At 35.7% G+C, this 13,674-nt stretch overlaps 1 protein-coding gene across 2 annotated transcripts in view; it reads right to left on the minus strand.

The window, feature by feature from the left end:
* The window catches only part of LOC114391630 (serine/threonine-protein kinase CTR1-like), a 32,529-nt gene extending 30,536 nt beyond the window's left edge, over positions 1-1,993 (minus strand). Inside the window, exons 1-2 of one of the 2 annotated variants that reach the window (XM_028352621.1) lie at positions 1,577-1,993; positions 59-360 (exon numbers count right to left, since the gene is read on the minus strand). In XM_028352621.1, the coding sequence (XP_028208422.1) occupies positions 59-360; positions 1,577-1,801 (527 nt within the window). In that variant the 5' untranslated portion in view covers positions 1,802-1,993. The remainder of the gene's footprint in view (positions 1-58; positions 361-1,576) is intronic. The other variant, XM_028352615.1, reaches the window with a different exon arrangement.
* Positions 1,994-13,674: the final 11,681 nt, after the last annotated feature.

Here is a 13,674-nt window from a genome sequence, read left to right on the forward strand (position 1 = left end):
GTGACTTTCCAAAACAATTAAAAAAAATTTCTTAAAAAATTGAAGACAGGTAACTGACCCCATCCTATTGCAAACAAGATTTGCAAGCTGATCAGTTGCATCTTTCGTGGTAATCCAGTTATTTGAAAGACTTGCTACCCTATTTTGCAGTTCTCTCAAACCAGGATCTCTAGATTTATCAACAGCAACCACTAGGATTGACAAGTCATCGCTAGGTTCAATTGACATCAGTGATTCAAATGACGGAATCATACCAACATTCTGCAGATCAGTACTTATAGTCCATGTATATACATCCATCCCATGGATTAAGTAGAATCCATCTATAATTTTATCAGAGTATTGCAAACAACCATCTACCTGGCCAATATGAAAGCATAGAAACACTCAATATATTTCCAGTTAAAGGAAAGGTTAATACTTGATATACACAAAACTTGGGCACATGGAAATTCTAGCTCTATCGATTAAGCATTCAATTTAAAGGTGCATGGATAATTCCAAAGTTACTTTATACTATCAATACCCAAATTATTGATGACTAATATGAAACATGCTACACTCAACTAAGCTGAATCAGTACATTGGTATATATATCCAGTAAAACTCTGGTATGCATACATGGTGCTTCATTGACAGATAACTGTTTTAAATTTATCTTGTTAACTTAATCCTTCTTTTGTGAAGTTAACCAAATTTGGGGATTAAATTTTTCATGAAGTGAACAAATTCTTCGATTAAGTATCCATTTAATTAAAATTTTGACAGAGTTAATTATGATATAATTGATTCTAAACTGTTTGCCCCAAACTAATATCAGTCTCACAAGTGAGGACTGAATTATACACACGCATACCTTTCAAATCAATATAGGTTAGTCACTTACAAAGACAAAATTGTATATTTATGATACGTATTGTCATGGTGACTAAGGGTAATTTTGTAAATCAGTAATCTCTTATAACTGATTCTGTTAGGAAATTGCAGATTTGAAGTTAGTTTAGTTTGTGTTGAATTGCCTATATATATAGATAGATTATAGTGGCTTTTAAAAAAACACAATAAATAATAATAATAATAATAATAATAATAGTCACTCTCCTCTCCCTCTCTTCTATCTCCATTCTCTCTTCTTACCCCTCTCAATTAAATTTAATAATAATAGCATAAAATTGTGTTAGGATCTCAATATCCTGCAACCGGGATCCTCAGTAGGCATGGTAATTGTCTTACAATTAGACCATACGGACCGGATTCGATCCGATTCAAAAAATCTCAATAGTCTGTAAAAGTAAAATTGATCTTAGTCCTATCTTTTATAAATCATGTTATCTTATTTTTTAAAATGATCAGTGAATTTGGTCTCTCACCCCAGTATCCTAAATTCCATAAAAGAATCCAAAAAAGGGGACGCAATTCATCAATCACACAAAACAAAAAAGACCAACATCATCATCCTTTTTAAAAATACAGAAATTAAGACCAATCTTGAAACCTAAAACATATTTCACCCACAACAGACACCAATTAGCATATACTTTCGAAGAACAAATTCATTGTGAAAAGACGTGAATACCCAAAACCGGTGCGTGAGCGTCTGGGCCGAAGAAGAGGGGTGATCCGAAGAAGAAGCTGAATGAGAAGAAAGACGAAGAGCAAGAGCGAGCTGCAGCTGATAACTCTCCTCCGTTTGTTTGGCCCAGCTCTTGAACGAGGAGCCCTGTTCTTCCTTATCATCACCCATTCTATTGCGCTCAGATTCAGATTCCGATTCGGCTTCAGCGCCACCACTGCTGTACATTTTTTCTTCCTCTCTTTCGTTCTCGAAATTCGAGCGAGCACTGTTTCTTTCTTTCTAACTTGCAAGCATGGCAACTGCCACCACACTGCAGCAGTAGCGGGTTGCTGCTGTTGGTGTTCCTCGCGTCCCGGGGTTGCGTAAACGCGATTCGCTCTCTCTTGCTTTCTCCTGCGTCGGGTTATTCATTAATATCCTTATTTTTATTTTTTTAAGAATAAAAATAAATGTGCCATGGAAAAATGAATGAAAACACTATTATTCAACTTAGGTCAATCGTTATCGGAATTATTCGTACAAATTGTGAAAACGGCATATTTTAATGGTCAACATTGCACAACTGACTGTATTTTGCCACGTGGCAGAAGTGTGGTGTAATGTCACATTAAGCTATTTAAAAAATATTTTTTAGTCATTTAATGTTTAAGAATTTAGTTTTAGTACTTATAAAATTTTATGGATAAATTATGTTTTTGTCCCCAAACTTTTTGACTCTTATGATTTTTGTTTTTTAATTTTTTAGGGATTAATCTTCGTCTTTAAACTTTTTTTTCATCCAATGTTTTGATCTTTTCATTCACTTTAACCGTTAAATGATGATATGACAATATTTTTATAATTATTTTATTTTGTTATATTTTCTAACAGTTAAAAATTATCAAAAATTGCTTACATAACCTGTTTAAAGGTCATAAACATATTCTAGTATCTAAAAGCAGTAAAAAAAATTGTTATATCCCAATCCAAATTCAACCTATACATAATTTCAAATTCATATTGAAAGTTTGAAACACAAAAATAAAATAAACACAATTTCTCAATTCTTCACGACTTCACAATTGTCTCTCTTTATTGTCACTCTGCAGGAAGTGTTCTCCTTTACCACCATTATCATGTAGGCATATCCCTCGTCGAAAATGTCGCCCCTTGACCTCGCCACGCCCTCCTCCATCACGATCACATCAATTGCTATACCACTGAGGTGTCACCTTTGTTACCATTGATATCATGCGACATTGACACCTCTTCTCATTCTCATTCAAAATCCCATAGATATGACTCCACTTCCTTCCGCCACGATCTTGATCTGACTTAGATATAAATTTTTGGAGCGTTTGTTGTATGGTGCTTCAAGGGGGCTCTAAATGAAGCATTGAAGAAGAAGGGGCTTTAGTAATGGAAGCGAGAGCAAGATGAAAAGGGTCTGTTGTTGAAGGCCACTGTCGACCAGGAGGAGCTACCAATGGCGGCGAGCACAGATCTGGCCACAACAAGATGCATAGAGGGCAACGAGGATGTGACTCTCTTTGTTCTCTCACTTACTTAGTATGGCTTTTTTTAATTATGTTATTTTGTTGGTGTCTATTTCTGTTGGAATTTTAGATTGGTGTTGGAGAATGTTAGTTTGATGGATGGTTGAGGTGACTAAATTGTGTTCATGGGTTTTTGATGAGTCAAAAGAACATTTACGTCTTAAAAATGAATCAAGACCCTTAACTATTTTGATTAAATGCAAACAAATATAAATGTAAAATGTTGTGTGGTATGCGCCTAATATCTTTATAACATCTCGTCATGTTTTCAAACGATAGGCAAATAAAGTCATGATCTAGTACCGCATGTGGTATAAATTTTAAAACTTCATTTGTTACTTTGTCTTTAAGACTATCCATATTGGAAAGATAGAATGAAGATGTACATCCAGTCCAATCACTACAGGCTCTGGTTGATCATCACAAAGGAGACATACCTATTATCAGGCCTGAAGTAGAATGGACAAATAAAGATTTGGCTATAATGGAGCTAAACACAAAAGCTCATTATACCTTAACATATGTTCTCTCCAAAAATGAGTTTAGTAAGATATGCATATTAAAGACAACTAATGAAATCTGGGACTCTCTAAGCATAAATTATGAAGGAATTAAAGATGTTCAACTTAGAAAAGCTGCCACTTTGCACGTCACTATGAAAGTTTTTGTATAAAGGAAGGAGAATCTGTGGATGGTATGTTTGGAAGATTGCATGTCCTTCTAAATGGACTTGAAGCTCTAGGACAGACCTTCACAAAAGCTCAGATCAACCTGAAGATCTTAGATAGTTTTCCTGAAGTGTGGGAACCAAAGGCAATAACTATCCAAGAATCTAGAAATTTAAAAACTCTATCTTGGGATGAATTGTTAGGTATTCTAAGAGTTCATGAAGTTCATCTTAAAAACAAAGATCATCTCCCAAAAAGAAACTCCACTACCCCCAAATACTAGAGAAACCAACTCCTGACATGAAGAAAGTAAGAGCTCATCTAGGGATCTGAATGTATAGATGGTTGAGTCTGACGCCTCATATGACAACTCTGACGAATCCATAGATAATGAAATGGCCCTTACGTCAAGAAAATCCAAACAAATGATGAAGAAGAAAAGAAAGTTTCGGCACTTCTCCAGACGAAAAGATGCAAGATTTAAAAAGAAACACAAGGAGAAGAACAATGAGATCATCTGCTTTGAGTGTAAGAAACATGTTCATATAAAGGCAAAATGTCCACAGATAAAGAGAAAAGGACATTCTGGAGACAAGAAAAAGAAAAGCCTGATGGTAACCTGGGATGACTCAGACAATGAAAAGAGCAACATCTTAGACGATGAGCAAGCTAACATTTATCTTATGGCCAACACGAATGAAAAAGTAGAGGTAAAAACATGCTTTGAATCTAACTCTTCTTCTTCTTCTTCTTCGTTAGACAATGGAGAAGATATGCCCTATGATCTTCTTCAAAACAGTCATATGATTTCTCTTAAATGGAAAAAGTATAAGGAAAAATACAAAATATCTGCTTGTGAAAATACTGAACTGAAGAAATCAAATGAAGTTCTGCAAGAGAAAATCCAGGCTTTGGAAAAGAGTTTGAGTCAGACCAGTAAGATTGATGAATCCTATACAGTTAGAAAACCAAGAGAGAAGATCACTTGTCTTACAAAAGACTTTGGAAAGTTTTTGGAAAGTTCCAACACTTTAACTCATGCTTCTAAAATTTCATCAACATCTTCTAAGTCACTATTTGTAGCAGAAAAGTGTGACTTCTATGGTAAGTCTGCACACTGCAAGTTCAGATGTATCCATAAGAAGAAACAAATGTCTAAGGGTACTAATGCTTATGGACCCAAAAAGATATGGGTACCAAAATCTCAAATTGTTCCCATTATAGATATCCTTGGTAGGAAAAGGCTAGGGTTTAAGTTGGTACCTAGACAGTGGATGCTCACAACACGTGATGGAGGAAAGGTCTATGTTCCTCAACCTAAAACCCATTAAAGGAGGAACAATTGCTTTTGGAGGCATAGGAAAAGGAAAAATTATTGGTATAGGTAAATTTGGTATTCTTTCCTTAGCTTCCATAGACAACCTCTTATATGTTGAAAGTCTAAAATATAATTTACTGAGCATAAGTCAATTTTGTGATAGTGGTTATATTGTATCCTTCAACAAAGACTAGTGTATAGTCAAGACAAAAAAAAGACAAGTCTCGCTTTACTGCCATACGACATAACAATCTCTATGAGATTGATCTAATAGGTCTCAATAAACAACATGTAAAGTGTCTACTTTCTAGAGAAGATGAAATGTGGTTTTGGCATTAAAAACTTGGACATGTCAATATGAAGCACATTCCAAAACTTTCCAAAAATAATTTAGTAAAAGGACTACTCAAGATCTATTGGAAAACTCATCTTCTTTGTGAAGCATGTCAACAAGGGAAATATATGAAAACTTCTTTTAAATCTAAAGATAAATTTTCCACTTCGAGACCTTTAGAACTTTTACACATGGATTTGTTTGGACAAACAAGAAAGTTAAGTCTGGGAGGAAAGAAATATGACTTTGTTATAGTTGATGACCATTCCAGATACACATGGGTTTACTTCCTTGCACATAAACAAGATTCTTTTAAGTTCTTTGAAATATTTTGTAAAAGAATTCAAAATGAAAAAGGTTTTTGTATCTCTTCTATTAAAAGTGACCATGAGACTAAGTTTGAGAATGCTAAGTTCAGATCATTCTGTGAAAAGAATGGTATTTTCCACAACTTCTCTTCACTGAAAATTCCTCAACAAAATGGGGTAGTTGAAAGGAAAAATAGAACTATGCAAGAAATGGCTAGGACCATGCTCTGTGAGAACTCACTTCCTAAGCACTTCTTGGTAGAAGCAGTAAACACAACATGTTATGTTCAAAATAGAATATTGATCATACCTTTCATCAAAAAGACTCCTTATGAACTATGGGAAGGAAGAAGACCCAATATCTCATACTTTCATCCATTTGGATGTGAGTGTTTTATCCTAAACACTAAGGACCAACTGGGAATGTTTGATTCAAAAACAGATAAAGGAATCTTCTTAGGATATTCTGGTACATCCAAAGCCTACAAAATTTTAAATTCAAGGACTTTAGTCGTGGAAGAATTTATTCATGTTAAATTCTATAACATCTGATAGGAAACTATCGGATCTTAAGGATGATTTGGTAGATATATAGATAGGTCAGTCTGATATATCTAAAATAGATAAAGTCAAACAATCTGATGAAGATCTTCTTCAGACTAAAGAACCCTCAGATCAACCACCTCATATGAAGGACTGGAAATTTGTTCATTATCGTCCACAACATCAGATCATGGGAGATTAGATTGAAAGAGTTAAAACTAGATCATTATTCAAAAACCTTGTGTCTTATGCCTTGGAGTCTGAATTCGAACCTAAAATTATAGACGAAGCTTTGATAGACAATGATTGGATCATCATAATGGAAGAAAAACTTCATCAGTTTATCAGAAATGATGTCTGAACACTTGTTCCTAAGCCAAAAAACAAGAGCATCATTGGAACAAGATGGGTCTTCAGAAACAAGCTGGATGAACAAGGAAAAGTAGTACGCAACAAAGCTTGGTTAGTGGCTTGAGGATTTAACCAACAAAAAGGTGTAGATTTCACAATAAACTTTGCTCATATTGCTAGAATTGAAGCTATAAGAATCATGCTTGCCTTTGCTGCTCACAAAAATATTAAGCTTTTTCAAATGGATGTTAAAAGTGCTTTTTTAAACGGTTGTATTAAAGAGGAATTATATGTCAAACAACCTTATGTTTTGAGGATCAAACTCTTCTAGACCATGTTTTCAAACTTAAAAAGGTTTTGTATGGTCTGAAACATACACCACGTGCATGGTATGACAAACTAAGCTCTTTTTTTCTTAGAAAATAGTTTTATAATAGGAAAAGTAGACACAAATCTTTCTAGAAGTTGGCAAAGATTTCATTATAGTTCAAATATATGTTGATGATATTATCCTTGGAGCTTCTAATGAATCTCTGTGCAAGGATTTCTCTGATATAATGAAGAGTGGGTTTGAAATGATCATGATGGGAGAACTCAAGTTCTTTTTAGGACTTTAGATCAAACAAGATAACAAAGGTATATTCATTCATCAACAGAAATACACTAAAGAGCTTCTGAGGAATTTTAAGATGGAAGAAGCTAAACTAATGAAAGCTCCTATTCATGCTTCCAATCCTCTAAGTAAAGACGAATCAGGTAAACCAGTAGATTAGAATATCTATAGAGGTATGATTGGATCGCTTCAGTATCTCACTGCCACTAGATATGACATTATGTGTAGCATATATATGTGTGCTAGATTTCAATCTAATTTTTGAGAATCACATCTCAAAGATGCTAAAAGGATCTTACAATATCTACTAGGCACCACTAACCAAAGTCTATTCTGTAAGAAAAAATCAAGATTTCAAGTTGGTAGGATATTGCAATGTAGATTGTGCAAGAGATAAAATTGAACAAAAAAGTACAAGTGATGAATGTCATTATCTTAGACCATTTATGATATCTTGGGTAAGTAAGAAGCATAACTCCATTGCACTATCTACCGCTGAAGCTAAGTTCGTGTCTGCTGCATGTTGCTATTCACAACTGCTATGGGTAAAGTATCAACTAGAAGATTACTCTAGTATTGAAAACAACATACCATTATATTGTGACAACACTAGTGCAATCAATCTGTCTAAAAATCCCATACAACACTCAAAGGCCAAACATATTCAGACAAGATATAATTTCATTCGTGATTATGTGCAAAAATGGGTTTTTGATGTAAAATTTGTAGACATAGATCATCAATAGGTTGATATCTTCACTAAAATTTTGTCTAAGGAACATTTTGTCTGTATAAGAGAACATTTAAATATGGTTAAACACATGTTCAAGTCTACAGACGGTAGGGAGGCATGTTCACAAAGATAAAAAACCTTTCAGTTTTTCTTAAAAAATGTGCACCACCATCTTTTCCTACCATAATTGTGAAACTCCTTTAAAAAATTTAATGCATTTTTGAACTGTTACTGCATGTTTCTCTTATGTCTTTACTATCATCTGAGAACTCTTTTTGAAAAACTTGAACTCTAAAAAATCTATTTTTGAAAAACTCGAACTCTAAAAAATCTCTTATGTCTTTACTATCATCTGGGAACTCGATTCTTCATTTTTTTTTGGTTCAAACTTTGAATCTTTATATGAACAATGGCTTCCAAAAGAAATTATCTTGTTAAGGTTTCAACTATCAATAGCGTTGAAGACACAAAGAAGGCCTTTCCTAAAGACTGGTTCATCTCTGGAAAATGGTTGAACTTTCAAAGTCTGATGGAAGAAGGACTTATTGTGAAGGATTTTGATGAGAATCTTGAAATTGGCCAAATACAGGCTAAAGGCCTAAGTGGAGAAGGGCGAAGGCCCAAGTGGAGAAGGATAAAGCCCCCGAATGGAGAAGGATGAAGGCCCAAGTGGAGAAGGATGAAGGCCCAAAGGCAGAGACACTATCAAGACTATTAATTGTTGCTGAAGGCCCAGATTAATTTGAAGGCCCAAGTTAAATATGTTTTTTTAGTTATAATTTTTATTTATTGTAATTTTGGCCCAAATTGTTTAGAAGGTCCATGTCTATTTTTATCTTTTTGTTCAGATACACTATAAGTATTGGTTTTTATTTTCAATAAAAAAAACTTTTGGCATTTTCATAAAATTGGGTGAGAGTTTCTCTCTGGATTCCTGGTTGAACCAATTATCAGACTTATCAAGGTAATCCTTGTGGCGTCTACCCAGACATATCTTCCTTCACTGGAAGTGGCGTCTACCCAGACTTATCTTCCTTCACTGGAAGTGGCGTCTACCCAGACTTATCTTCCTTCACCGGAAGTGGCATCTACCCTGACTTATCTTCCTTCACCGGAAGTGGCGTCATCCAAACTCTGTAACCTGTATCAAACGATCTGCCCCATAAGATTCACATCATCTGGAAGTTTTTTTATTGAAAATAAAAACCAATACTTATAGTGTATCTGAACAAAAAGATAAAAATAGACATGGGCTTTCTAAACAATTTGGGCCAAAATTACAATAAATAAAAATTATAACTAAAAAACATATTTAACTTGGGCCTTCAAATTAATCTGGGCCTTCAGCAACAATTAATAGTCTTGATAGTGTCTCTACCTCTGGGCCTTCATCCTTCTCCATTCAGGGGCTTTATCCTTCTCCACTTGGGCCTTCGCCCTTCTCCACTTAGGCCTTTAGCCTGTATTTGGCCAATTTCAAGATTCTCATCATTCCCTCCTTCTTGGAAAACATTTGTCCTCAAATGTCCAGGATCATCACCGGGTTCAAGTACCACTTCCTTCCTTTTCTTGTTGGCTTGCTTGGCATAGCTTTCATTCTTCTTTGCAATTTGCTCCTTCACTTGGTCATAAATCTTTTCTCATACTCAACTTTGACCTGTGCATCCTTATGCTGAGTCTCTTGGGGCTTGCTGCTGTAAGTTGACTTGTTAGGCAATGAAGCTTCTAGAAGGAGATTAACTTGATGTTCTATGCTTCTTGAAGGTGGCAGTCCATGAGGAATCTCCTTGGGAAAGGCATCTTTAAATTCCTGCAATAAGGGTTGAACACTAGGAGAAACATAAATGGTTAACTGAGTAGAATTATCACTCTCTCTCTCTTGTGTATCACTCTTTTCCTCGGGTGTATCACTCTTCTTTTTCATATTCCTTTGTGGTGCCTCACTATTTTCTTTCTCTTGTTCTCTCTTTTCTCTCATTCTGATTTGGTCATCACACACTTCTCTAGGGGATAGAGGTTTAAGAGTAAACGAGGAAGATTTGGCTATTCGTCTGTAGGGCTCTTCTTTGTTACGGTTCAACAAACGTTGCATTTGTGTAGTCCACGCGTCCAAAAATAAGCGCTGAGATTCGTCCAGTTGATGATATACACCACCATTGTCACCAGCTCTTGCCATGATTAAGGAACAAAGAATTTTGCAGTAAATTAAAAAAAATAAAATTCAGGACCTCACCACACTCTACTCACGTGTTTCTCTCTTTGATGGTAGTTCACTCATGTTTGATGCTCTCAATATAGGCTTTTGTGTAATGTATTCCCTCTTGCCTTTTACCACTCGTGTTCCCTCTTAAGTTCCTAGATGGACCGAATTAGACACACAAGGTAATATAAAATAAAAGGAAAGACAATATAATTATCAGAGTAACAGATTTGATTTGGGATAACAACTTGGACTTGATTTGGATAGCAGATTGGATTTGATTTGGATAACAGATTAGATTTGATTTGATTTGGACAACAAATCTGATTTGGATAAAAAAATTTGATTTGATTTGATTTGGATAATAGATCAGATTTGGATAACAAATTAGATTTAATTTGGATAACAGATATGATAACAAATAAGATAACAGATAGGATAACAGATAAGATAACAGATATGACAAGTAAACTTCAAATGCTCATAACTTTTGCTACGGTTGTCTGTTTGAGGCCCACTATATATCAAAACGCTCAGAATTCAGAGGAGAATCTAGATAAGGGGATTTGTTCCATGATTTTCTTTCCAAAAAAAAACACCTCTAAATGCCTCAATTTCGTGTTCAAAGATCAAACACCCACTTTTTTTTTTTCAAAATTTCTGCAACCTTTTTTTTTTTTACACAAAGTGTGAAAGACACAAGAAACAAGAACAAGAACGCAAATAACAGAACACAAGACGCAAACAAGAACGAAACAAGATGTAAACAAAAACGCAAATAACAAAACAAGGACAAAACACGAACCTAGACAAATTACAAAGAAAAATAATAGGATAGGATAGAACCTGTATCAAGAGCCGAAGCTCTGATACCAGATGATGTGAACCTGAGTAGGAGCGGATCGTTTAATACAGGCTACGGAGGTTTTGGATGACGCCACTTCGAGTGAAGGAAGATAAGTCAGGGTAGACACCACTTCCGGTGAAGGAAGATAAGTCAGGATAGACGCCACAAGGATTACCTTGATAAGTCTGATAATTGGTTCAACAAGGAACCCAGAGAGAAACTCTCACCCAATTTTATGAAAATGCCAAAAGTTTTTTTTATTGAAAATAAAAACCAATACTTATAGTGTATCTGAACAAAAAGTTAAAAATAGACATGGGCCTTCTAAACAATTTGGGCCAAAATTACAATAAATAAAAATTATAACTAAAAAACATATTTAACTTGGGCCTTCAAATTAATCTGGGCCTTCAGCAACAATTAATAGTCTTGATAATGTCTCTGCCTCTGGGCCTTCATCCTTCTCCACTTGGGCCTTCATCCTTCTCCATTCGGGGGCTTTATCCTTCTCCACTTGGGCCTTCGCCCTTCTCCACTTAGGCCTTTAGCCTGTATTTGGCCAATTTCAAGATTCTCATCAGATTTGTTTGATCGTGTCGGCTGGACGCAATTCTTGGAGATGTTTAGTTCTTGGCACTATGGGTCCTACACTTATTTTGGGGAACAACTAGGTAGGATGAAGTCAGTATTCACGGGACTGTAAATGAAAGAGAAGTGATCATCTCTCCTAAGACTATTGCTACAATGATTATGTGTTCAGAAGAAGGTCTAACTTATGATAGAGATTGGGAAAAGGAGATAACCCAAGAAACAATGAATTTTATGCTCTATGGAAAACATCACCCAAAGTTGTCTGATAAAAAGGGTTTGGTCAGTTTTCTATGGACCGCCAATCTCACCTTTATGTGCAGACTCATTCATAGCTTTTTGTTTTACATAGTTGTGCCTAGAGTAGGATCAATAGACTATGTGAGTGACAGAGACAAATTCTGCATCTATAAGGTGATGGTAGGCGAAAAGGTAAATATGCTTGAAGTCATCTTCTTTTATTGGCTTTAAGCGTTCAAGGATAGATTCCATGCCAAGAATATCAAGAACCTTATTCCTTATGGAATGTTTTTCACTTAGATCATGAAGAATAGTGGAGTATATGTCTCTGTGATGGAACCATGTGCAAGAACCACATAGCTTAAAGGTTTGGCATTTGTTAAAATGGGAATAGCTTATAACTTCCCTAAATATTCTAAAAAGCATATAAGAAGAAAGGTCAAGAAAGAGGAACCATAATCATTGGTAGAGTAGTCAGAGCAAGTTCAGTCGCAATCTGTTGATCTAGAGTCTGGGGCACCATCTCAGCAGACTCAAGGAGAGCAAACTCAAGCCAAGCCAAAACCCTCCAATCCTAGCCAACCTACATTGAAACTTTATGCCAAAAGAAAAGATTCACCTCCATCTTCTAACCCAAAACCCTGAGACCTATCCAAGAAATCCAAGAACCAACCACCATTTGACCCTAAACCTCCAACCTTCAAACAACCTAAAAGAGGAAGGAATCAAACTCTAAGTCTGAACCTGAATCTCAACCCCCACCAAAAAGACCAACCATAAAAATCAAACATCCACAACCTCAACCTTGGCCTATTTCACCACCCAAACCAACATTACCACTAAGCATCCAAGATTTTGAAGTTGAGATTCTTAACACACCAACCACTCAACCTTCACCTTCTTTAGTACATCCACCTTAACCTGCACCCAAACCAACCTCTCCCATCATAAGCAAGAAATAGGTTGTTTCCCTTGCCAAGACAACTAAACAATCTCTAGCGAATTCTAGAAGAAAAGCTAAGATGGATAAACATCTAGAGGGGAAAGATGTCATATAGATAGAAGTTGGCATCATTGTGTTTGTTGAAGCCATGTCTATAGAATAACATAAGAAGAAAGTGGCTAAGGACGCAACTCTGAAGGTCTTGGTGAATAAAGAGTCTAAAGAAATTCCAGAAGTGCAAAGGAAAACAACTAAAGAGGCTACCACATTTGCTATTGATGGTGAGCCAGTACCAGAAGAAGTCATCATAGAGTCTATGTAAGCACAATCTGCACTGGAAGCTAAATTAGCTGAGTTGGAAGAGCTTGAGAGGCTTTAGTCTATGGCTAAGCATGGAGCTGAGGTATTCTCTGCGGAAGTTGTTGGATGACAAGAAGAACTTGAACTGGCCCTAGTCTCTAAAGACTTGAACCCCTTGGAGAAAGAAGTGCTTGAAGAAGCCTTGGTTCAATTTGATATTGAAGCTTTCCTCCATGAGTCTGAGGATCATGTTATTGAGACAGGCTTTGGAGTTGAACCCATTAGATCAAATCTAGTGTCTGATGCTAATGAAAGACAAATTGATGTTGTCTTATCAGAAGTAATAAGTGAAGACACCATCATAAGCTTTGAGGCTATATATGGACCATCGACCACTAATAATATTGCAGATGTACAAGCGGGTCTAAAGTAAAGGAAAGTGCTACAAGCTACTGTAGAACCTATCAGATTGTCAACTCTCTTTTGGAAATTTTGATCGACATCTGACAAGGAAGGATCAATAACAAGCTACTGAGTGGCTACTTCCTTCAAGGTCACTACCTCCATGTATTCCCTC

Source organism: Glycine soja, chromosome 2 (assembly GCF_004193775.1).
Source record: "Glycine soja cultivar W05 chromosome 2, ASM419377v2, whole genome shotgun sequence".
Lineage (NCBI taxonomy): Eukaryota > Viridiplantae > Streptophyta > Magnoliopsida > Fabales > Fabaceae > Glycine > Glycine soja.